This window comes from Callionymus lyra, chromosome 5 (assembly GCF_982586985.1).
Source record: "Callionymus lyra chromosome 5, fCalLyr1.hap1.1, whole genome shotgun sequence".
NCBI classification, from domain to species: domain Eukaryota; kingdom Metazoa; phylum Chordata; class Actinopteri; order Syngnathiformes; family Callionymidae; genus Callionymus; species Callionymus lyra.
The window spans coordinates 16,062,427-16,089,331 of NC_141822.1; the positions used below are offsets into that span (position 1 = coordinate 16,062,427).

General features: G+C 38.3%; 1 protein-coding gene across 1 annotated transcript; it reads left to right on the top strand.

Annotated features, from left to right (window-relative positions):
• The first annotated feature begins 415 nt into the window (after window positions 1-415).
• On the top strand, window positions 416-26,905 carry LOC148079527 (5-hydroxytryptamine receptor 4). The gene is made up of 7 exons (XM_087792490.1): window positions 416-488; window positions 10,413-10,492; window positions 12,230-12,400; window positions 12,464-12,664; window positions 12,761-12,914; window positions 15,396-16,045; window positions 26,697-26,905. The coding sequence occupies exons 2-7, from the start codon at window positions 10,470-10,472 to the stop codon at window positions 26,788-26,790; spliced, it is 1,293 nt and encodes a 430-aa protein (XP_087648616.1). The 5' UTR covers window positions 416-488; window positions 10,413-10,469; the 3' UTR covers window positions 26,791-26,905.

The window sequence follows — 26,905 nt, forward strand, 5'->3', positions numbered from 1 at the left end:
TGCATTTATTTTACATATATTTAAATATATAAAACAATAATCCATAATTTTGAATAACACAGCCCATTTAAAATGTGTTAAGTTAAATAAAATAAATTATTTGATATTTTTATTATAAAAACATTATTTTTAAATAAAAATGTTTTGAGCAATACATTGTTCTTTTCATTATTTGTTCGTGCCGATAAAAACTACATAACTACCCATCTGACAACTGCGAATGTGACGTAATATTAAAGGTAAATAAAGATGAATAACAATTGCCCTACATGACCACTAGATGGAAGCATCTGTTGATTCCTACTGATGTCAATGAAACTCTCTCACTCCCTCGCTCTCTCCCTCCCTCGCTCTCTCTCTCTCACTTTTCTGAGTGTCTCTTATCCACTCTCGTGGCGTGCGTGTGTGAGCGTGAGCGATGTCACTCCTCTTATCATTCTGGAGCATCTTCTGCCTCGTCCGTATCCGAGAAGCGGAGTCCGACACAGGTGAGTGTTTCATGCTTCATAATATTGACAAGAATATTTTTTTTATTTAAAAATAAAGGATATTTCAAAGAAAAATATTTGGTATTGATTTCACCTGAAGTCACTCAAATGGACGCACGGACCGGTGTCACCTGACCTAGTTGAATATAAAGCGAGGAGTTCAATAACTTTACAATTATTATCGATTAGTTATCAGACAGTATTGATGTGATTAAGTTGTTGTTTATCTTTTTCTATATAATATTCTTTTCATTGTAACTAATTTTAGTTTAAATTTTCTCTGATATAATCTATAAAATATTGACTTTAGTTTATTAACAAATGAGGCACTTAAGGCTGTCATGATGCTGGTCATAAATGGATGCTTGACCACAGTAAAGAAGCGAGGAGGGTCTTCTGATGTTTGATTGACAGTCAGGATAAACGTATTGTTGACGCTCACAGCAGGAGACGAGTCTGTAGATCCCGACTATCGTGGACTGGATCTCTCTTCTGTGTTGACGTTCCTACAGTATATACATATGGGCGACTGTGTAAGGGTTTCCCACCAGAGGATGGTGGGTCTTGTTTACATCCGAGGGGTCTCAATTTAAAAATACCTTGTTAAGCATTTGGAGATGTGGTGGTCTTGTGTTTAAAATGTCCTCAGAAGAACGCTGGCTCCTAAAAGTGTTTAAACTTTAGTTGAACTTCCTCGAGTTAAGCAAAGATCTGAGGACTTTTATTGCTTCATTTGATTTAGAGGTGCGCCCATTTTTACATGGGTCAACATACGGTGGCCGTGGTTGTTAAAGGTTAAACAGATGGCAGCTGTCAGGTTGAAAACAGGATGAGACTTTTCTCTGAATTACTTTTTTTAATTTTTTAATTTAACTCTCCAGAACTCACCACATTATTACAAGCACCCCGCACTTGTTGCACATCAAACTCCATTATTTAAAAACATTTTTAACTCACTAAGTCATCTTGTTAACAATTGCCTTCAACATGAGTGATGGAATAAACGTCATCTCCAGTAAACCTTCTTTAAATCTGGGAAGAGAATGTTGGACAAAAAAACAAAAACATTTCCATATATGGACTGCAGTTTCCTTCACATTTTTTTTATTTTTTATCTTTATTTCTACTAAACAGACATTGAATCTTTCACTAGAGAATTTAAACATAATGATCCATTTGTCACTTTTTTAAAACACATTTGCAATCCAGTTGCTTCCAATGGGTGTTTGGTTTGGTTTGTACTATGAAAGAAAAATCACAGTCGTGTTAATTAAAAACTCTTTAAAGGAGATCCATCAGTATTAACTTGTCAAATGTGCTGGTTGTCTGTGAACTTGACGTGAGAGAAAGTTGCTGCGGATACATGTAAATTGTATTAAACTGTTTATCTGCTCTTCTTTGATGTTGACAGAACACTACTAAATCCTTCTTGTTTTTTTTACAAAATGCTATTTTTTTTTCATGATGTTTTAAGTATTTACATTTTTCAATGTCACACAACATATTACACACCATTAAAAACTGCGAGTGTTGTGAGAAATATATAGAAATAACAAGAAAAAATATATCAAAGGATCAAGCGTAAGCAAGATTATTTTAAAGTGTAAGTATTCCACGATTAAAATTTTTTTTTAAATTAAAGCTCATTACTAGCTCTTATTATGCATGTTTTCAATAAGTAATAAATCACAAGATAATTAAAAAAAAAAATGACATAAAAGCAGCAAACCAATGAAAGAAAGAGGGAAAAATAGAACATTTAATCGTGAATAAATCACTTTAACATTGACAGTTGAACTATTAATTCAGATTAAAATTAAGTATGGAATAAAAAATTGTTGTGAAACATTTTAGCTTGACCAACTTTATAGTTTAAATTTGATTTAATGCGGTCCACACTTTGTCCCTTATGCTCTATATTGCACAATATGAACCTCAGAACATTTTTTTCTAACCACAGGAAACACCTTTATTATCACATTATTCTACATCAGCATGTGACCCTCGACTTAACCTCGCCGTGAACCCACGCGTCGCAGCCAAACATCATTTATGTAACGTTAACAAACATCGGCGCTAAATCGCTCAAACGTCATTACAGTAGTTGTTTAAAATTATTATTTACTTTTAATCAAATCAAGAACAAGTCAAGATGAAGCTTTCTGTTCCACCCCCGCTGGGAAATGTCCTCCAGATCATGTTGGCAGACAAACATCTCTTGGCATCTCCACACGTCCTAAACAAAGTCGGCGGGATCCAGGGCGGCGCGGCCATTAATAAAAGACGGACTCGAGGAACCAATACTTTATTCTCCTTCATCTCCTTCTCATGCTTTTCCCAGGAATAAATAGCAGCACGAGCACGACCCCGGGCAGCAGAGGGGCCAACAACACGATGAATCAAAAATTAGTAAAAAGTTGTACGATCTCATAAAAGTAAACTGAGGAAGAGTTGTTTTTTTTTTTAAATCTTCAGATGTTTTATTTCGGGAGCAGCGATTTCTGACTGATCTGACAAAACCCCTGAAGGCCTAACATGATCAGCAGCAACTGCATGACATGCGATATTGACTTAACCGTCATTTTTAACACCCTTCAAGTGGAATTGTGAAAATAAATCAGGCAGAAGTTGATTATTTTTATCTCATTCCTGAACGATACGACATGTTTTTCCACATTCCATTTTGCCCCTGTCGGCATTAAGAGTCTGAGAGGTCGAGATTGACGGTAGACACGTATTTACTTTTCAGATTTAGAGACAGGTAGATTAATGAGTTGAGTGTGTCTCGTGCTTTCAAACACACATTTACTTGTACTTTTCGAGGGAAAGAATGTGCTTTTAAAGTGCGCTACAATACAAAGAAGCTAGATGGCTAGTTAGCTATCTTGTATAAAAGTGGTTAAAATATTATTTATATTTTTAGTGTTTAAGTGTAACAACAGGCAGCAAAGTCAGTAAAGCCTTAACTTTTATCCACTTTTTAATTTTTTTTAGTTTGTTTTCAGCACTGTTTTTAAGTCTCTAGAAACACACTGAAACTGATAACTAAAATTAGCCTTAACTTGATGCTAACATTATTCAAGCTGCATTTTTTTTTAAACTACTAACATCACAATCAATTCAATCAATCAATACAATTATCGACCAATAATATGAAACATTTGATATATTTCGAGTTCACAGTTCACACAAGTCACAAAGATGCTATAACACACTAGTGAGTGCACCTCCATTTTGAATTGTCTACGGTGGCCTCTGAAGGACACATGGAATGTCAACAAAAAATTCTCCGAAAGTACCAAACTGTAAAAGTAAAAACAATAAAGAGTTGAGAGGGATGCTTCTACATGGATTGTTTTAATGCTGTGATTTTTAGTTTTATAGCCACTATACTGTATGTGGATTTATTTATTGCAATTAAATGAATTAAAGCTATTCTAAAGCTACATTTTAGCTTCAACAAATGCAAATATTTTAGTGACAAAATCCAGAGTTATTTCCATAAATTTCCATACATTTTATTTGTTCAGGCTTTTCCTTGATTTTCTGGAACTCCTTTTGTGTTCTCAGTTTTTTCTTGCCCTTTAAAGTATATACTTTATTGAGTATTGTTTTGATTGTTTAAGCGCTTTGTGACCCTGGTCTGGAAAAGCGCTAAATAAATATAAATTACTTACTTACTTACATATTTTCTATCCCAATTTTATAGCTGTTTCTCGACCAAAGGGGGCAACAAAAGTTGAGCCATAAACACTACTTCTTAAGTACTGTCACAAATGTTAGATAAGTCTTAAGTAAATCCGCCATTCATGCGTTAAACTTTACGACCTGTTTACTGTCCGCGAGCCAACGCTTCACACATGAGTCTCCCAAGTTAATGGCGGTGATTCCTATCAGCTCACACACATGTGGAGTTAATCATTATTTAACGGAGCATCGACGCTCTTCAGCTCGAACAAATAAGTCATGTACCATTCAAGAGCTCCGGGAGGAAGAGCTCATTACTCACAGCTCCGCTGTAATTATTCGCCACTTGCTTGTAACTAATTGAAAACTGATTTGAGGTTTTTCGTTTGGCTGCCTGTGTGGATGTAAATGCTCCACTGAGCTGGCACTGAACTAGTCCAGAACACTCCATTAAGTCCTCAATTAAACACTCCCCCCCCCTCATCCTAACCCCCCCCCAACACCACCACAGTACAGAAGCTATTTTTCATGATCTTGTCAGATGTGATAATATCACAAATCCTAGATCAGGGTCGATCAATATGTGGATCGCAATCTAGTGAGGGTGGATTGATCAGAAATGGACGTCAGCCTATCATCCATCCTTTTCACCTGAACAGGTGTTGTTGTCAAATATAACATGTTCGTCTGCTGTCCTTTAATATTTGTAAGTACATTTACAACTTTATTAACACTACATGTTCACAGAAAAACATGTTTGTGAAGGTTTGAAAATGAACCAATGGGATGCCTTTCTTTTGACATAACCTCCGCCCATAGAGTCGGACTTCCCTGGATCAGCCAGCTGTCAATCATGTTAGGATGATGGTTGAATTAAAGTCATGAAATGTTGTGATCGACTCAAATGAGTCGAATGATTCATTCAGTCAAGTCATCAGAGAAAAGGTAAATCATGACAAAAACAAAGTTAATTTTCATGTGGCTATGAAGGTAACAGAACACACACATATATATATATATATAAATGTGCATATCAAGAACTCTCAATATATTTGTAAATAAAAATATGTTTTGTTGCAGATGAAATTTGACACCTAAAATCAAGGACTAATAACAATAATAAGAATATATTGTAAAAACAAATCAGACATTAACAATGGGATATTTTACATTCAGTTGTTACATTAAATACAATTATTAGTTACAGTTTACTTACTGAATTGGCGTTACGTAACATCTAGAACCTTCCTATACATGACCAGATGCAGCTAATTATACAGAACATGAGCTGGTAATTGAAGATGAACTGTCCTGTCTGTCGGTCACGTGTCAATCTTATGGAGCTCATGTGGATTCTGTAGATTCTGTAGCCATTAACGTCTTTATTCCATCCGGCGTGCAGCCGCGGCCCAGTCGAGGAACTGGTTCCCTGCTGAATTGGTCCAACTGGAGTAAGTCGTGTCTATTCTGAGCTGATGGCCCACTTGTCCACTGACAGTTGTGAGATTGAGGCCATCACTCTGACAACAATGGCGACATCCCGAATCTTATCTGCACCTTCATAAGAAACCCAGAGTGCAGGACAAATGACACTTGTTGACCGTCATTTTGAGTGGGAACAATAGAGAGACCGTCCTGATGTGTTACTTTGAGTGAAAACCCTTACGATACCAATTTTCATCAGAGAGTTTTCAATAGTTCTGAATCTTCTCCGAAGCAGAAATGATAAAAGAATAAATTATTCCGGGTTTTTATTTGACCAATTTTCCAGTTTTAAAAGAGTTGTGTATTTGTTGGAGAACCATTGTATTCTTTTGATAGCGGTACTTGCGGAGACAGTCCATCACTGCAACGTATGCACACAATCTTGGTCAAACCGAATTTTCACAGCTTTCTGTCAAGTATCCTGTCGCTCAACCAGTTGTTGACCTTCTCTGACATGTTAGTTTGCCTTCAATTTTGACAGGACTAGAAACAGATGGATACACCTGGAGTAGAAAGAAATACAGACAATGTTTTTTTATTTCCACTTCTACTGAAGCACAAACTAGTTGCCATCTAGACCCTAAACCACCCAAGACTGCCCTACAAGTAAGGAAGTGAGGTTCAGGGAAAACACCAGTAGAAAAGCCCTAGCTACCCGTGGATACCCTAAGAGAGCACTTTTGAAAAACATGAAAAGGAAAGATAGAACTTGAAAAGGAAGAAAGCTAGGACATTGTGACACCTTATTGCAGGCGTTTAGGAAAAAAAACAAAGAGGATCTTCGGCAAACTACAGATTCCTTCTCACTCAAAGCCTGTAAACACCCCAAGGCAGAAGCCGGTTCATCCTAAGGACAAAACACCCCCGACACAAAGTAGTTTTTCTTCAAAAGCGTAAGGATCAACACAGGAAAGACTCATTCTCGGGTCAGGACTTGGTCGTCCACCTCTACTTTAAGGATACTCTTTTGAGGACAGCAACGTAGAGGTAGTGGCTGGAGAGGAAGGATGGTTGAAGTTTTCACCAGGCTTGAGAAAACTTCTCTCAACAGAAGTGAGGGTCTAATAACCTGTCATGGTGCCTATGCAGTGCTCAGCTATCTTTCTTGTGATAGAAGCACCTTAGTATACAGTGAGACCAAAAGACCCTCAATAGGGGAATCACCTTGAATGACTTCTACAACCCACAAAATGATCCAAAGTCCTCCCGGTTGTTCTCGGTCTCTGCTCCTCAGACCAGGTATTTCAAATGAAGAAGCCTCATGAGTCGCCTCACTTTGGACATTTAATTCGGTTCTGGAATCCAGTTTTGGAAGTTCTTGAGAGCCTCAGCGCAAACCCAAACAACTCTTTTTCATGATATTTAAAATAAAGGTATGTATGGCTATGACTTAATGGGTGGAAACAAGCAACTTAGTGGAGGTCTATGGTCTTCAGTTCTGTGTTATTGTCCATTTATTTCAACACAAATTTTGGTTCTGAGGACCACATGTCAGCCACTGTACCACAGACCTTCCAATATCATACTCGAACCATCCGAGGCTTCTTCTTCCAGGAGTCGATTAGACCAAACCACGGAAAAATAACTTTTTCTTTTGGGTACATAACATTAAAAAACTGTGTTGCTTGAATGCAAAATGAATCAAAAGTGATTGACACGTCCCGTCTATGCAAATGCATCCATCTCGCTTCTATAAATACATTGATTTGATGTATACCGGCGCTGCTCGGACGCAGTTTGCTCATCAGCTCCGGGGGCGGTGGAGAGCATCTGTCGTGGAGGTAGTTAATTTCATCGTCATCTCGTCTTAATCAAGCATTTAAAATTACAACGGGCTAGATTGGAGAGCGCGATACCTCTGCGTCTCCTTAGCAACCGAGGGACGGAGTCTGTTCTTGGAGGATTCAGCCTTACACAGATCTGCCCTCTCACAAGCTGAGCTGTTAGATTGTGCGATTACTTCCCACCTAATAACAACAATCGGCAGTTGAAATTGTATTAAAAAATCCAAATTGCATGTTATTGGAAAAAGTCACTGGAATGTACTGAAGGGGAATGTATGAGATTGATTTTTGTGATCAGTAGCTAAAGACAAACTGCGATCTCATTCGATAAAACTGTGAGCATTTTCCCGGGACTTTTTGTGTTAAATAATATATGTTTTCTGTCAAATATACAGTAGCTGCTGTCTGTCCTGATATGTTACAGTTGCGGCTGACTACCAAATAGTGATGGACGAGATTCTTAGCCCTTCAGTTTTCAGTTGAAGCTCTGAAAGAACTCCTTAATAGAAACTCTATTCCATGTTAGTGACGAACATACAGTAGGTGTCGCTCTTGTACAGATATCTAGAGGTCGCTGTGCTTTCCTACAGGAGTCAGAGGCCTGTTTCTCCAGCTTCACGTTCTGCTTCCTGTTCGACAGGAAGTCCATCTGGTCGGCACATGCCCAGCTGACCAGTGCTGTATTTTCAAAGTAATGCGAAGTGCATTAACTGACCGAGGATGTAGATCAGGAGGAAGTCCACGCTGTTTGGACAAGTCTTTGTAAATGTTTTCATTTTGCCTGAGACAGAGAAGCAGGAATGGGAAGAAGAGTGTAGCATTTCGATTACTTCGTCAACTTAGATGTCCGGGCAAATATCCCACCATTTTATGTGGGTGAAGGAAAACTGATCATCTTACATAACAATCCAGAACAAAAGTCTCTTAATTCCAACACTTCTGACTGTGGTTAACAAAGGCTGATAGTCATCGATGCTGTCAAGAGAACATTTCTTACAGACAAAAAAAGCAGCAGTGAATCCAACAGAGAAAACACATCTCAATGCTCCACCAACACCGTGAACATGCTGTGTGTCGCTAACACGAGTCATCGCAGTAACGTGAATGTTCAGGGGAATTCGCACCCCGGAGTTCATTATGTTGCTTAATGTTGTGGAAACAAGCCATCAAATATGGGAGAAGTAATCAATAAAAACATCAGCTCGTGGATAATTCACACCTTTGTTCTCGGCCTCAAATGGAAATGATGCCGTTCCGAATTGTCAACTATCATTTTAAAATAATACTACAAGCTGATGTGTTGTTTAATTAAAGCTTTGAAGGAGTTGCTTTTTCTGTTTCTACCAGGACCGCTGACACTTTTTGATCAAACACGATGATAAAATTATGTACTTACACAATCACACAAGCCAATAGTGAACAATTAACAATGTACATTTTTGTAAAGACCTGACTTTACTCTGATGATTTGCTCTAAAAGAATAATTTTGCTCATTTGTGCCGTTGCAATAAAAAAAAAAACAGACTTGTTTTTTTTAAATAATTTGGCGTTATGAGGAGGAAAAACTCAAGATATGACGGGGGTTGAAACATCAGCTACTGCATGAGACAGCAGAGCTGCTGCCACAAGTACCACTGAGGACAGCTGCGAGGCATGTTCTATGCTCTTATGTCAAAAGCATGATCATGGGATCGAAGACAAGACTTTCTCACACTGATTCTCAGAAACCAGAGAAAGGTACTTGTTATTCATAAAGATAATGGTCCTATGACATGATCGTCACGTTAACCACATGTTAAAAACGATTTTTCTTAAAGACTAAAACTGCAGAGAAGAGTCTCTAATTTATCTCAATGAATTAAAATATCTGAAATCTTCCACTGAGCGTTTTTGCTACTGTTTACAAAGATCAGAGTGTCAACACTCGGCGGGAGCGCAAACATACGAGAGGCTGTTGTGCTCGCAGGAAGTAGGTGTTGACATGATCGACTGCTGAGCCGCCTGTGATGGGACGATATTGACACTTAAGTGAGATAAAAGACACAGTCGTCGTAAAGTAGCGGCGATGCAGCAGATGTTACATATGTGCTCGCGGCTGATAAGAAACCTAGAAGAATGAGGGACACACTCAGAGTGGTTATTGTGAAAAACAAATATTGTTTTCCAAATAAAGAACTCAAGTTCGGAAAGAAAACACATAATTGCGAAAACGCCTAAAGGATGAATGTGTTTTACTACGCCTGATTATTCCATCAATTAATCAATAATTGTGTGTAAATTCCATGCAAAGCTTAATTTGCCAGAATATTTCAGTAACCACCAAAATATTAGTTAATATTTTGAACATAAATATGATGCAAGTGCAGATTTTCCTCAGAGTAAATATGTCTTTTGGTTTTCAAAGGTGAAAGTGCGGATGTGAAATAAATTGTACAAGGCTGAGCTGTTCCAAATAGATAACATTTGGACTCTCTGGGGTCGATAGCCAGAGATTCCACTTTTGCTAAATCACACAGCTGTCACCGCTCAACGAGGAAGTATTGACGTGATTGATGAAGAAGGTTACCAAGACCTTGTGGGTGTTTGTAACCACCTCACCTGCCTATGAACTAACCTAATCTACCATCAGAACAGGGGTTTGCCAGGTCAAATTTAGGCCACAAGTAGACTCTCAATCAACCGGAACAACCTCTAGATAAACTCAACCATCAACCTGAGAGGTTTTGTCATGGTAACAAATTCACCGATTGTTCTCTCGACAGCTGAAATGTGTTTGGTTATGGTTGCATTATGGAGACAAATCTCTCCGTGGATGCATTGTGGCAGACGCGGCTTGTGCTGGTGTTTTGCTTTCGCAAAGATAACCAGTTTTTTTTTTGTGGGACAAAAGTGCATCATCCAATCTTCTGCTCTCAGAAAAGTGGGTAAATGAATTGAAGTGACAGAATTGCGACGTGTTTTCTTCAGGAAAAATCATGGGGTGATGAGGACTCTCCTCCGCTGACCTCACTCAGATGACCAGTGATGGCCACAGCATCACCGAAAATGTACGTATGACCATTTTCCATTGTGTGTCGCGATTTATCCATACATGATGAATTACTTTTAGAAAGAAACTGTTTTGTCACTTTGTTACTGTGACATAAACGTAGTAGAGTAAATATCTGAAAAAACATAGTAATCAAATAATAATGTTAATGTTTTTACTACATAGCGTAATAATATACTTATTTACAAAATTGTATCTTGTTTTTCCATCATGTTAAAGACATTTTTCTTTTTTCCGTTGTTCGTGTTGATTGACTGTATGCGAGAAGTTAAACTTTGTCTTCTAATAAAGGTGTAAAATGAAAGAAGAAAAATATAATATTGAATCTGGAAGGAAATTCAGTCATATTTGAATTTGGAAACGTTAAACAAATAGTAACAAATAATGGTTAAAATTAACTGTTATGTTCCACAATTTAGAGTAGGACAGTTTCAACTACTTTGGTTAAAATAAAATAAAAATCTGAGGAAAAGGAAAACATATTATTTCAATGTTCTTTAATGACCCATCAAAAATAATGATATGCTAATATTTCAGTCAAACTAAAATGACAGATGGAACGAACCGTCCCTCCCACCTCTGCGCCCTCTCAGTCTTACTGTAATCACTCGTTCTTAGATGGTTATAAATAGAACATACAACAGTCATTATATCAGTGTTTGAGCTTAATTAAGATGTTTCCAGGTTTATAACTTTCAATGAGGCATGAGAAAAGTTATTCAAGAACCTTCAAAAAACAAGTATTGCATTTTTGTATATATAGAGTGGCTGATTAAACCATTCAGATGAATGCATACAACGGAAGGTTCAGATACTCTGTTCTGACATAAATGGTATTAACCAGACCAAAAATCCACAAGTTTTGGAGCATGATTTTGGTTTCATTTTACCAAATGAAACAAGTCAACTTAAATTTGGGACTTTGGACGATCAGAAAAAATCATTTACAGGCTGACCCACAATTTATCCTAGAATGAATACTTACAGAGCACAACATAGAAATGTCTGTTACAGTTGAAACACTTTCATAGCGAAGATATTTAAGAAATAAAACAAAGTTTTCATACAAAGTTTTTTCAGCTATTTCTTAAGCACAATTTATGTGAAAACTCTCCTGACTTACTCACTTGTCTCAAATGTTGAAGTCTTCCTCTCCAAGATCAAGTAAGTCTCTCATCATGACCATGTTTTGAACTTATTACTTTATAAAGTTCTGCCCTCGCTAAAATCTCGGCGAACGAGAGGTTACAAGATCGTCCATTATGACGTTGTAATGGCTTCACTCCTCCTCCAGCAAGCTGTATTAACGCCCCGCTTTGTTTATACAACTAGTCCCTTTGAGGTGGAGACTTCCGGGAGTGATGACGCGCGATGACAAACATTGATGCTTGACAAATCACAGCTGAGTGGGTGTGGTTATGGTAAACAAGATTATATCCCCAGAAAAACAAAGTCTATTCAGTCTTTTAAGCTCATTTTCTAGTGGAAATATTTCAATGAAAAAAGAGTTTTGTATAAACAGACACATTCTGATGATACAATAGAGTCCAAGTTCTATTTAAGACACACTATTTATCAACACATTAGTTGCCACCGGCACCATTTCAAAGGTTCAAGTTTGACACCTGTCCCTAAAAACCAGGATAACTATTGCAATTGTTCTTTCAAAATAAATCAATAATATTAAATGTAATAAATGATCATTCAAATTGTAACTTTTGCTGTTTTCTCCCAGTTTTTCGAAAGACTTTGATGCAGATTTCCAACAACAGGAAGAGCAGCAGGAAGAGTTCCTGAGCTCCCTGGAAACTACCGTACTGACCGTCTTCCTCTCCACCATCATCATAATGACGGCGTTCGGGAACCTGCTGGTCATGGTGGCGCTCTGCAAGGATCGGCATCTGCGGTGAGCATCCAATGGTTGGAATCCACTGGGTTTTAGATCACCACCATCCATGTGTGTCTGCAGCAAGAAGAAGACCAACTACTTCATCGTGTCGCTGGCTTTCGCCGACCTGCTGGTGGCGCTGGTGGTGATGCCCTTCGCGGCGATCGAGCTGACCACCGGTCAGTGGATCTACGGAGAGAGTTTCTGCCTGATCCGTACGTCGCTGGACGTTCTGTTGACGACCGCGTCCATCCTGCATCTCTGCTGCATCGCCCTCGACAGGTTGGTGTGCTCGGCTGCAAAAGAATAATAGGAGATCGTAGAAACGACACTGTGAATGAACACTTGTGTAAAGACGTTTGTGTTAAACCATCGCAGATATTACGCCATCTGCTGCCAGCCGCTGGTCTACAGACACAAGATGACGCCGGTTCGGGTTGCCGTGATGCTGAGCGGCTGTTGGATCATCCCCACGTTCATCTCCTTCCTACCCATCATGCAAAGCTGGAACGCCATCGGCATTGAAGATATAGTATGTTTTATTTCCGTGCTCAGATCACAACAGTAAGCAAGCTGGGATTTCTAAAAATAAGATAAAAAATCTGCTCCGTCAAACAATCCTGCATCAGCCAAAATGAAGCCGGTCTGACTGGAAACCATCATGCGTGTGGGTGGTTTCTCTGTTCACGCACAACATGCTTTCTCTCAGATTGTTTCCTAAAATAGCAGCGCCGCATTTATAGGTGTCTAGTTTGAGAAACAATCTGTACTATTTGACTGTCACATTTTCATCCTCACAATTGATGGCATGAATTATATCTTTCAATCAAACCTTTGACACAGCTTGATGTTTTTTTAATGATACAACAACACAACAAAAGTATGAATATCAACTTTACATATATGTTACTTTCTGAAGCACCTGAGGCAAACATTATGTACCATAATCCCATTAGATGTTACTTACTGACAACCCATAACAATGTGTTTATGGATATGAACAATAACTTAGATATATTATACAGATTAAAACTTTTGTTCAAGGACTCAAACATCGATAAAGAAGTTTAGTTTGGTAAATGTTGTGATACCTGCAATCTCGACTGATTTAAGATTTTGGCCCCTTTTATTAAGTTTGTCGCCCAAGTTTTGTTCTAAAGGTTTTCATGCTAGAAACATGTCAAAACGACAGAGACAACGCATAACTCTTTCAAAGAGCTTATTTTACATGGATTTAAGAAAGAAAAGCAGTCAATCAAATGAACAAAAACAAGTTTAAAAAAACTTAATAACTTGACTAGAATGTTAAATATGTGCCACTTCCATGAAAGTACACAACTTAACCACAACATGGTGTAAAATTTTCAGAAATATTTTACCTACCCGACCCAATTTTTTATTATTAAATAACATATGACTGCATAATTTGTTACCAAAATCACATGGAAGCTTATTTATATTTAAGTGAATCTAAATCTAAAGCTAGTTTTGTTCGAAGCATTAGCATTATCATTATCATTAGCATAATCATTAGCATAAGCATTAGCAGCTAAAATCAAGACAATGATATTGATGTCAAAAGGTTGAATTGAAATACACCAACAAGTTATTCTGCTTGACAGACGTGCCAAGACAAACATATACAATATGAAATAAGTTTGTTGGCACGGAGATTCCTTCTTCTCCTCAACTCTGTGAATTTGTGAAGTTTTCAAAATGTTGAAGGTGAAGCAAAGGAAACAAATACTAAACCGGCATTTGTTTTTGTATTTCCTCAAATGCCAAAGTGAAGCATAAAGCTTTCTAACCTAATATTCTGCATTTTTAATAACATTTTCAATCCCTTGAAGAAGGTAATAAAGACTATTTCAATCTCTGTGGAAGCTCTCGCTGCGAGCAACAGCTTTAGCTTTCCTGGTTATTTCTCTGTGTCCGCTGACAGAGATCCCAGCGGCGGAAAAGATAAGAATTCATTTGTATAGCTTTGTCTGTTTTTATTCATCAACGTTAGACTCAACAGGTTTCCAAAGACTCTTTCACCTACACACAGCATTTAGACAGGAAGATAATACTCGCTAATTGTAGTGTAGAAATAAAAATGTCAATTTTAAAATGTGGTAAAAACACTATCGAATATCCAAAAGATGGAGAATTTGGATAAAAAAAACAAGCAATTCCAAAAACTAAATGTATAATTTGGTCAAAACTGGAACATTTCTGAAAGTATGTAATTAATATTTGTGAGGAGATTCTCCGCTACAGGATTACAAAGGATCCGAAATACCAGTACCTTGGTCTGTCTTACACTTTTATAGATAAGAAAGATCTGTATCTTCTTAACAGTCTGACTTCAGCCTGTAAAAAGCAATTACGAGAAATTGCTTAAAAAGTGAACAATTTCATCTGAGAATGAAGGCAGAAAGACACAACAACTAAAGAAGAAGTGGTCTGATTTAAAAGTTCTTTAGCATAATGTGCAACATGCAAGTAACGCCGCTTGTTTAGCTTTGCTTTATTTTAATATCATTATTAATTTAATTGTAATTTCTGTTGCATGAGTGTAATGTGTGATTTAGTTTCTTATTACTCAGACTGTCAAACTAAAAAAACAGATACAGAGACATTGATTAGACAAGATTGTCAAACTTCGGTAGCACTAAACAAAGTAACTAGTATCTAAAAAGACAATTAATTTTCGAACAGACAACATAAGTACAGTCAAAGGGCTTCACACCTTACCAAGGTCGGCACTATGTGCCTCAACAGTTGGAATTAAATCCAATGAAGTTATTTTTTTCATTTCATTTTCGGCCGATGATTCATTTACCGGGGTCGCAGGGGGGCTGGAGCCTATCTTAGTTTCTTCTTAAGAGAGGGGACACCCTGGACAGTCTGTTGATTGGCTCACAAAGACACTCATACGTACAGAGAATTTCCCCAAGTTGCAGATCAACCGTTTTTCGACTGTAGGAGAAGGTTTTTTTGATCACTATGCATTTCCTGTCTGTTCCAGATCGCGGAGCGACGAGCCCAGGCCGGCGCGTCCAACGAGACGAGCTGTGTCTTCATCGTCAATCGACCGTACGCTCTGATCTGCTCCGCCGTGGCCTTCTACGTCCCGCTTGCCCTCATGGTCCTGGCCTACCAGAGGATCTACGTCACCGCCATGACCCACGTACGGCAGATAGAAACGCTGCAGCGCGCCGGCTCCGCTCCGGTCCCGTGGTCGACCCCGATCGTGACCGTGAGATGCTCGACGTCCTCGGATCCGGAGCAGTATCACATGAGGACCTCGTCCATAGAGCCGGTTCCTTTAGCCAACAGCCGCATGCGAGTGGAGACGAAGGCGGCGAAGACTCTCGCTGTTATTATGGGCTGCTTCTGCCTGTGCTGGGCGCCCTTTTTCATCACCAATGTTGTGGACCCCTTCATCCACTACACGGTGCCGTGGCAGCTGTGGACAGCCTGGCTGTGGCTCGGGTACATTAACTCAGGGTTGAATCCCTTCCTGTACGCCTTTCTCAACCGAGCGTTTCGGCGAGCGTTCCTGGTGATTCTATGCTGCGGCGACGAACGCTACGCACGACATGGGAGTTTCTCTTATGGACACGCCAACAGAGCGTGCTCACCCCCGTCCATCAACGGGACCTCCATGGCGCTAAGGTAAGGATGTCTCGCTGTCTTTTGTATCCGTGTTTAACTTCTGCAACTAGTTGAGTTTTTCGATAATCCCGTTGGGGTCTTTTTTGAGCAAAAATGCAATGAGCATCCGTAGCCATTAGCAATAGACATGAATAGAAGGGGTTAGAGAGCGAGGGAAACAAAAATGGACAACACATTTACTCATAGTTTGAGAACAGCCCTTCTGTGTTTAGCCCAGATGCTATCGTGTACAAACATATTTAGGAATATGACCACCAACCGTGAGATCATTTTGACCAAACAGGCTTAAAGTACTGCCGCATTCTTCCCAAGGCAAGTGTCTCTGTACACTACTGTTATCCAGGGGTTTGACTGGAAAGAGGTTTTTCATTTTTGACTGCTTGTTACCGCTACCAAAGAGAGTTTACATTTTTCATTTTAATTTCTCTGTCCTCTCACTATTTTTCTGCCTCATTACAATTAAGCAGCTAAAATACTTTGTATCAAGTATAAATATGGCTTAAAGTGAATCAAAATGTACCATATTTGAAGTTTCATGGGGTCTTCGCCCCCTTTGTTCCCCATTTTCCTTGAGCTGATCAAGTTGTCCCTTTTAAAACCGACACTGAGAGACATGCACAAACACATGCATAAACACAAATTGTATTGTAATTGTGAAACTAGCTCATTGAAGGAGGTGTGCCCCATCCCAATCCCGGGCTATTACTTGAGGATGCATGCATGAAAAAAGTACAAGTGCAGCTAGAAATCTACTTCTGAACATTGTTTTCGTTGGGGATTGTTCCTAAAATAAAAGCTAGATTTACCTGAAATATCGTCAAGGATCTTGTTGAGAGTTTGGTTATTGATTCATTTGAGCCAGAACTGTCAAACTAGACCAAGCTTTAGCTTGAGAATAACGTTTTTTTCTCGAGTCATGTGAGGTTTTTAGATTAAAACTGCCTTGAGCAGAATAAACAATAGACATTTTCCAGCTCATTCTGAGAATCCTGAAACACTGCTAATTCAATTAGCTCCCAGTATAAGGTCTGCAGACATAGGACAGGATTTATAATCCCATAAATGTTAAAGATGTATTTGTTCTTCTTCTTCTTCTTGGGTGAGGAGTCTGACGGAGGAGATGAGGCTGAATGTTTAACCTTTAAGCAGATACATTGCTTGCTTACACAAAAACACCAATACTTCATAGAGATCATAGGCTGAGAACTGGTGGTCACTCTTACAGAGATGCAAACAAGTCCAAGAATATCAAAGGCCCCGATTAAAACAACTTGACGTAACTCAGCTGCTGGACACATAGGACTGACACGGACATCCAGTCCACTTGTTCTCTCTCAGAAGGTCATCTGAAGTCACTGAATCTGATTAGACGTGTTAAGTGTGTCGACTTTGAGTGATGAGTCAGAGAGGATCCACAAAAACCTTGTTGTGTTGGACACGGTTACATCAGTGTGCTCTGTAGTTACAACACCAGCATCTTACTTTTCTTCTGCAAACAAAAGATAAGACCATTTAAGGTTCTTTTTTATCAGGTTAGAGAAAATATCCAGCTGCCTACCTACTAGACAGCCTTTATCTAGACAGTCTACAAGTACATGGAAGGTGTTACGAACACTCATCCACAACTTTAATGCTCCAAAAATGTATTTTTATGAATAAACGTCAACACACATTGGACAAGTTTAATTATGGTATAATATTCACAAATTACCTTTAGATTAAAACAGAAACAAATAGCATGACTTGCTAAAAAAAGTAACATTAAGTACATAAAAGGGGAACATGATGGTCCCATATAGAGTAAGTGTTTTACTCATTCTCACTAATCCTACGGTTTATTTTTTTTAGTAAAGTTGACCAACAAACAATACAGTATTTTCTCCAAATAAAACCCCTTTAGAAGTTTTTCTATGCCTGGTTAAAAATATAAAAATAATACCGTACCAGCATCATTCTTAAACCACAGTCAAGCATGCTGGTGCCCAAACACTGCAACTGATGACTTGTTAAAACGACTTGACGCATGTAAGCTTGAAAATCTTGGTAGATCATAAATCAAACACTTGCTTGTTGTGATTATCTCAAACCGTTTTATTTTCCCTTCCCTTTTAAAGTGTTGAAACCTTTGTTATGCTTTGACACATTACCAGTGGTACAGTGTAGGATGGGATTTGATTACTTAATGAATTATAGGTCAGTTAAATAAAGGACATTTTTATTTAACAAAGCAATTTAATTATTTTAGGAAAATAGTTTTGACCCCCAGAGCCATTTATTGTATATATACATAGTGATCTAAGGTTGTGTTGTTCCATCTTAATATGAACAATATGACTTGCAGATGTTAAGATTTGCAAACTTACAGTTTATATAGAAAAAAAGAAGGGGTAGAGCTTTATCTCTTCCTGAAATTGTTGCTGCTGCAAAAACAAAATCTCCACCTCAGCTGACCGATGGTCAGAACGATAAACCGCTAACAACAACAACAGGCGGTTCAATCACTCTCCACTTGATTTGAACATGTTGAAACACTTTCAGATCTCATGCCAGTCTTTCTAGAGGGTTCTATCACAGCTCCCATCTACTGGTGAGCTAAACTGTACCTTTCTGGACCTTTGCTAATGCAGGGATGTGTAACAACATCCACAGAACAGAAGTGTGTATTCATTATCTTGTCATAGCTTCAGGTGAGTCAGGAGAGTCTAACAACAGGGATTGTTTTGAGCTTCAACTATTTGCATCATGAAGATCTCATGTTCAAGTTTGAAGGAGGAGCTCATGGTTTCTTCTAGGATTTGTAAGTTTGTTAGTTTTTCTCCTTCTGACTGTGACTTAACTTAAATCTTCGTATTTCATTCACCGCAGAGGATTCTCCACAGTTTTTCTCTGGCGGTATTTTGACTCTTCCTCGACCAACATTGTCCTTGAACATCTTCACAACTTTTGTCATGGTTCGACAGTTCCCTCAAAAGGGTTTCCAGATCAAGCTAGCCTCCAGATATATTACAAACCCGGAGTGAGTTGAGGAAAACAGGAACGGGGGTTTGAAGCGGGATGGATAAGATGAAGTTGTGATTTATGTTGTTGAAAATGTTTATTTAAAAAAAAAAGTCTTGAGACATGCTTTTCAGATTTGTGATTATTATTTATTATAAAGTAACCCATTTAAAAGCATCAACATCTCACAAGACATATTCTCCACCTGGGATTCACTGGCCTATATGTCTGATTTGGGATTTATCACTAGGAACCTTCAGCAAGCAATCAAAAAAAAGAAAGTTATCTCCCATTTAAAGCTATATACAGTATATACCGAAAATGTAAAGTAAGTCACATAGTTAGACTTTCAAATAATTTATCCTGTCCAGGGTGTACCTCGCCTCTCGCCCAATGAAACTGGGGTAGGCTCCAGCCCCAACGCGACCCCCGTAAGAGATTCAGCGGCAGAATATGAATGAATGCTGCAGTAACCAACTATTTGATAAATATTAAAAGACGCAAATCCCATTACACTTTTTTGTGAAGACTTTTAAAGTCTTCTAACAACATAGCTTATCTGCAGGAGCATCAGAGTCTGTTGCATGTTCGTGTTTATCAAGTCACATTTCCTAAAAGCACCAACAAAGGACTTCAAAAGTTGCATTTCTGTCACATTTGATCATTTGTATTGTTTTGAACAGTCACGACTTGTGCCCCAGCTACTAATTTAATCTTACTATTCACTTTTATTCAGCCCACATGACTGTGAACAGTTCTGACTATTACTCTGTGTTTTGGTTTTAGTTGCAAAACCTCCACAATATTAGATTTAACTGAGCCTTCAATACATTGTTTATGGGAGATAAAAAAAACTCGCAAAATACCAATTATCCCATTATCATATTAGTGTCATTACGAGTAGATCTGCTGAACAAATCGTTTTTGCGAAGCTTTTTTAAACTTTAACTAAATGCAACTTAGAGACAATCTCCCAACACGAAATTAATAAAGTCAAACATATATATATTTTTTTTATCAAGCATTTACATTACAATGTACATTAAGGTCACATTTTGTCTAGTTAACACTGTAGAAAACTCAATAAAAGCATTAAAAGTTTCCTCTTAAACATGAAAACATGCCGGACCACATATTCGACTTCTTTTGTTCAGAATGAGGTTGAGAACATTTGTGATGGTCTGGCAGTTTCTCTCGTCCAATGTTCCGTCACTTCTGACACTTCCAGTGAGCTCCGAGAGTGTTTGTGTTGCAGAATCGTGATATTTCATGGAAATTAGTCAATGGCTTTTCAACGAAGGAGATAAAAACAACCCCGGCTCATGACATGCGCTGCTGCTGCTGCCCAAGGGTTCCGTCCAAGTGTTTTTCTGTTTGAAGTCGTTGCTCCCCGTCGCGTTCTCTCCGTATTTTTATTCTGTTTGGGTTCAGAATAATATACAAGTCTGTTCTATTTGCAATGTCTTGAGGAAGCGGACGAACATGTATGCGTAAAAAACATCACCTATGTCTAGTATGGATTAAAACTACAATTTGTCAACTACTTTCAAATGAAACTAATCTCATAATATTCTGCCTTTGAGCTCATTTACAAGGTTATTTAGGAAACTATAAGTGTATATACTGTATGTATAATTTAGTTTTTTTTTTCTTTTTTAAAAAAGAAATTGTGCTAATCTTGCCAGTGTCTTCTCTTCTTGGCTCGGGTGTCACTCACAGAACTTTGTGACTCCAGATCTGACAGTGAGACGTTTCCGACTCTCAGGCGTGACTTTTCCTTCTTGAACTTCTGGATCCATCCGTCATATTTGCTGAGGTGGAGATGAGAACCGGCTCGGACCAGCTCGGATTCTGTCAGAATCGTTTGACGCTGACAGTGAAGCTCTGAGTTCCTCGGAAAAAAAGAAGAAAGAAAAAAAACAGACAAAACATCTGAGGTGTCCAAGAGCTGCTGCTGTCAGTTCTAGTCTTGACTGTTGGACGGTTCTGGTCCTCATTCACTGGTTCATTCACCTCTTATCTTTTAATTCATTTAATACTCATGTTTTATTGACTGTCCTCGGACATTTGTGGCAAAAAAAGAACTTGAAAAATAAGAAAATAATCTAAAGTTGTCCACCTGTCGGGGAAATAAAACTGTAAAAAGCTATTGTAAGATTTTATCGTCGCTTTTAACCCGTTTTAACCCTAAAATAAAGAGTTGTGAACATCCTCTCTTAAGTATGATTAAAACCTACTTTTACCTTTTACTTTTTACCCTTAATTCTACTTTATTTTGCTGCATTAGGACAGTAAACATTTGTGTCCATGCAGAAACAAGTCAACAATTACGAAAAAAAAAAACATCACATAAGGTGACAAAACAAAAATGATTGTTGACACATCACAGCAACAACCAACACATTCAGATGAACATATCTCTCTGGACGTAAGCTCTGTGAAATCAGACGTAGCAAGACAAATGTCCTGTTTGCTCACAATCTCTCTCTGGGCTCCAAGCTTTTTGTTTTGATCTCCTCGTCCAATTTGTCAAACTGGATCTCGGCCACAGATGGAGCGATAAGCGACGGAGCCGCCGGTTTGCAGACGCGAGTCATGTTTTGGGATGTGAAAGTGATCCCGTCTGTGTGATGGATTAACCGTAACATTACGACTCCCTGCTTAGTGTTTTGTGGATTGCTTCCCGGGCTATGATGGGCTGTGCTGGTGCTGCAGTGGTAAGTACCAATGAGTGGCGGGTGAAGGTGCCTGAGAGCTTAAGAAATACACCGAGGCTTTGTGTGTGGAGGAAAACCATAAATGAGAAAGCAAAACTCATTTCTACTACACTACAAATCTAGGACACACACCATATAAGACACATTTGACCTGCATTTTATTGATGTTGTCTTTTGTTATCCTGACACTTTTTTATTCAACAAGATGCTACATTTCACCAACTAATGAATAAAATAAGTTGTGTTGTGTTTGTACTGAGATCTTGGCTTCTTTAATTAGGCTTTGAGTGACGCAATTAGCGGTAATAACCAGTAGGGGTGTTAGAAACTATTGAAATGGCGATATGTATCGTGATATACGTTTCCATGATACTGTGTTAATATTTGACAATACTGTATCGCTTATATAAAAAGTAATAACAATAATAATATATATAGAAAGGAATATTTTTTGTACAGTATGACCATTGTTTGTTTTGGTTCATACTTAAATAATGTGTGTGTGAATTATAAGAATTCAATATTTTACAATGAACATGCGAATATTCACAAGGTTTGTTCATTTTTCTGTTGCAATTAAGCTTACATTGAAATCCAGTGAGAATCGGGCGATGACTGAGGATGAGAGGATACAGTGGACTCCCACAGCTTTTAAAGCTGATGTTTGGACTAAATAAAACAAATTAAAACGGTTAAGACTTTGTTAAGATTCATGTGGTCTGTAAATTCTGCAACGCCAGAGTCAAGTATATATTTCCTTGTTCCTACAGTATCACCATATATTGCAAAATATTGTATCCATGCCCCCTATATCGTGATACATATCGTATCGCCAGATTCTTCCCAATACACATCCCTAATAACCAGTTTCATAATCAGGACAGGAGTGTTATTTTGTATAAAATTACAATCTTCATGAATCGTGATTTAAATATCAGTTATAAAAATTTTAAATAATGAAAAGTTTGAATTAAAAATGTTGTACTAATTCTAGGTTGGACTTTCCAGATATGTGAAATCGAAAAGTGTACATGTACACACAACGGGTCACTGAGACCTAACTGCAGAAACTTGCCGGCATCAGACTTGCCCTCCAATGGGTCCTAGTTAAAGGGTTGTATTGTTATTTTTCATCACTATGTGCCCTGGTTGGGAGAAGGTACTTTGTGAGCCTGCTCCCTGGATGTAGTATCCGGTTCTCAGGCTTTAGATAACTTTGAATCAAAACCTGATTCGCAGACTGTGATCACCATAGTAGGAATAGCTCAGAGGCCGGAGTGGTTAGAAGTTGTAGGTTCAATCCTAGCTCCAAATATGATTGTGTCATTGCGTCCCTGAGCAAGACGCTTCTAGATAAGGTTGTGATTGTGTAACACAAGTGGGACTTACTAAGTGTAAAGCATTTATCAGTAAATAAGTATGACCCATTCACGATACGCGCAGAAAGTACCATCGAAAATTGACACGGACGACATTCGAAAGTGACAAAACCGTTTATGAATAAATGAACAAATACATTTTGACACTTGTGACCTTCTCATGAGGTAAACAGGCTCAATGGGGGGCAATGTTTGCACTAAGGTCCGTGGAAACAGTGGTTACCATCATCATCTGCTTCCATGATGGATGAGAAGAGACAATTGGGGGTCACAAGTTACATTCATTCATTTCCTAATGCTGATGCCGGGGTCACAGTGGTGGCTGTCGAGGGGGGGAGGGGGGCACCCTGAACAGGACGTGAACCAGCAACCACAACACTGGAGTGTGCCCTGTTGTTGCCCTTGTTATGTGGAAAATACACCTGGAGGAGTAGAACGCTGCCTTTAGCATGTTTTGACAGAGACCTTTGTGTTTATCCAGCAACATACACTTTAACACGAGCGCGGTTCAGGCACAGGTGTGAGCGTCAGACCTTCATGTTCCGGGCCGAACGTGAAGAAAGCCGTCGCTAACTCTGGTGATTTCACAGAGCTGCCAGCGGTAACAGCGGAGAAGCCGAAAAGTAGTCGGATTAACTCAGAGCACGCAGCAGCCGACTCTTTTTTAGCTCTGAGGTTAGTCTGTGAAAGTGAATCTAGAAGATGTGGGAAAGTCCGAAAACCCAACTCCCTCTTGCTGCTTAAACTCTGGGAATGTTGTGAAAATAGCAGCCTGAGGGAAATTAAAAGCCGCACTGGCCGTGATCAGAAGATAGTCCGCCCGATGTCCAGATGAGAGGGTTCCTGACACGTATATTGAATGCGGGCTTAAGTTTCAGGCATCATCTGATAGCATGTCAAAACATGGCCTCGGCCGCCGCGATAAGAAGGATAACGCGCTCGTGTTTGACTTATAAATGAGACCATATATGTCGGTGCGGCGGCGCCGGGGCTCGCTCCAGATTAATTCGGGGGCTGATGCTAAAAATAAACCCTGTGGGTTTTTATCAGGTCCACGCCAGGTACCATCGTTCCCGCCAGACTCAACCCGGAGGAAAAAAGGAGCCGGTGTCGGTGCAGGAAAAGTCTAATGATCTCAAACGACGGCTCAGGGCGGCCATATGTGGTTCAGTGTCGGATATCGAGCGCCGAGGAACGACAATTGGCTCCGCGTCGAATTCAATCAACGCAAACTTAATAAACTTCTAATCTGAGAAGCAGCTGTTGCCCGCACCCACACTTGTTGACATTCCAGAGCAAACAATATTTCTCAATTATAAAGTTGATATAAATGGTAACACTTTTTTATGCTACTCAGAGCTAGCTGTTTGGCTAGCTCTCTGAAGGTTTGGCGAACTTTTATCAATGTGTCACTAAAGTTATTTTTTTTATAGTTGCTTTAAAATTATTCATCTGGTTTTTATACTGAAATTATGATACTGTCTTCACCCTCTAGCACGGAATTCATCTATGGCCGTCCTTTTGATCCGTTAGCATCTAGCGGTTTGGCTTGTGAGCTGCAAGTTTTTCAGTCTAATGCAGACCCGGGCAAAGTGTGGCCCTTTGACTTTATTTATGCGGCCCTCGTAATGTCAAAGTATGATCATGTATAAATGGTTCTAATGCATTAAAAACTGTATTTTGTATTTATTATTCATTTACATTTTCACATTACAACACTAATTTACTTTTTCCCTCCTTTTTGTGAGTACTTTTTTGAGTATATATCAATCCCTCAAAATATGTTTTTAAAGTTAGTTGAACAAAATGTTTTGAAAAAAACTCATATATATTTATACATATATATATATATATATATATAAAAGAATAAAATTGCAGCTTATTTGGCTTAATAAAAGTCACGGCCTAATGACGAATGTCCTTTTTTTTAGGGATTTTCTCATCTTTCTTTTTGCTTGACGGCCCAACAACAACATTCACAGAATTTAACGTGGCCCTTAAAGAATTTTAATTGCCCACCCCTGATCTACAGCCTCCGAGTTCTGAATGTTTTTCTGTTTTAAAATCTTCTTTACATCAAATAAAGTTTCCTGCATCTTATTGCAAAGAATGTTCTTTGCTTTTGTTTAAATCATTATCGGGTATTTAGTAAATAATTTGGTGAATTTTGTTTCCTTCAAACTTTTCTGGAACTCCTGTGTTGTTCTCAGTGTTATTTTGACCTTTTAAGTATATATTTGATTGAGTATTGTTTTGATTGTTTAGGGGTTTGTGACCCTGGTCTGGAAAATCACTCTTTAAATATAAATTACTTCAGTTCAGTTCAATTTATTTACTTACTTACTTACTATCTTATGAATCATTTCTTGTATTGCACATGATCTTATATTAGTTTTTAAGGTAAGTATCCATCTGTCATGTCGTGACACACACATAAACTACTTAACTATGGCCTTCAAAACAAAAACACACAAGTGGTTTACTACAAAACTAAGTTATAAAAACATACTGTAACATTTACTTACACAATCAGAGACAAACATTTCATCGTTCACCTTAATATTTGGCATCAAATATTTATTTTATGCACTTGTCCGAACTAAAAAACAGCTTATACACAATTTAAAAGAAAGAAAGAAAGATGTGCCGTCTAGTGGTACATGTGGGAACTACATGGAAAGACCTATAAGGGTCTAGTTCTATCGTTCGATGATCCTGCACTTGAGAGGTTTTTTGTTCAGCTTTGAAACATCCAAGAACAAAATGTTCCGTTTTAGCATTACGGCCATTAACAGACCGTTGTCAAGGCAACCACTCACTTCACCTGCCGTGGCTGATCGGTGTCGATCTTTACGTTATCTTAACGATATCTTAACGTTCTTATCTTAATGGCGAGAAGGAAATCTGGCGTGAACCTCAAATGTTCTGAAAGGAAAGATTATTCTGAAATTGATCTTTCAACACAAAACAAAACATATTTATTCAAGATTACAGAACACGAATATATAAATATATGTTACTCAGCCTTGAGGTCAAATCTAACCGTATTTTATATTAAAGCCTGACTTAATTCTGAAAAAATGTATATTTAAATGTTATAATTCAACGGTATTTTCATATTAATTCATTGAAATATGTTTTATTTCTCTTGTTTATAAAGCATTATCCTTTCATTATCAAGATGTTAATAATAATTTTATTTTCTCCTTATTTTAATACAATGGTATTATTTTGACGTTTTGTTTAATCATATTTATTTTATACCCCTTGTGTTATCTCAGGGTCAAGGTGACCCGAGGGCCCGAAAACAAATGTGTTTGTAGTATACTTTGTATTGTCTTTGGATCAAGCTGAACGACCTCCCCGGCTTCCAGAATTACATACGCAGTGGGGTCACCTTGACCCAGAGACCAGGGTTAAGACAGTTAAGAGAGTTTAAATTTGTTGTTCAAAAATGTTGACTTGATTTTTTTAAATGTCTATTTTATTAATACAGTTTTTCTGACCATCTTTATAGCACTTTTATGATAATTAATGCCATTTTTTTCTCTTTTTCAGATTGTCCTTCCTACCAAATCGCAGCTACAGTGACAATGGACGGACAATTTTAGGGAACGAGAAGGAATCTCAGGATTCTCTTGGGACACTATGAAGACTTTGTCAGACAGCCGTCCTCTGTCCACGAACTCGTCTGTTACCGAGCGTCAGATGTGTCTGTGGATGTGTCTGTGGACGTGTCTGTGGATGTGTGCTAATGTGTGAGTCAT

Coding starts and splice junctions, on each gene's coding strand:
- LOC148079527 (XM_087792490.1), top strand. CDS start 10,470: ATGGCCACAGCATCACCGAAAAT. Junction 12,915..15,395: donor CCATCGGCATTGAAGATATA/GTATGTTTTATT, acceptor TGTCTGTTCCAG/ATCGCGGAGCGACGAGCCCA. Junction 16,046..26,696: donor GGGACCTCCATGGCGCTAAG/GTAAGGATGTCT, acceptor TCTCTTTTTCAG/ATTGTCCTTCCTACCAAATC.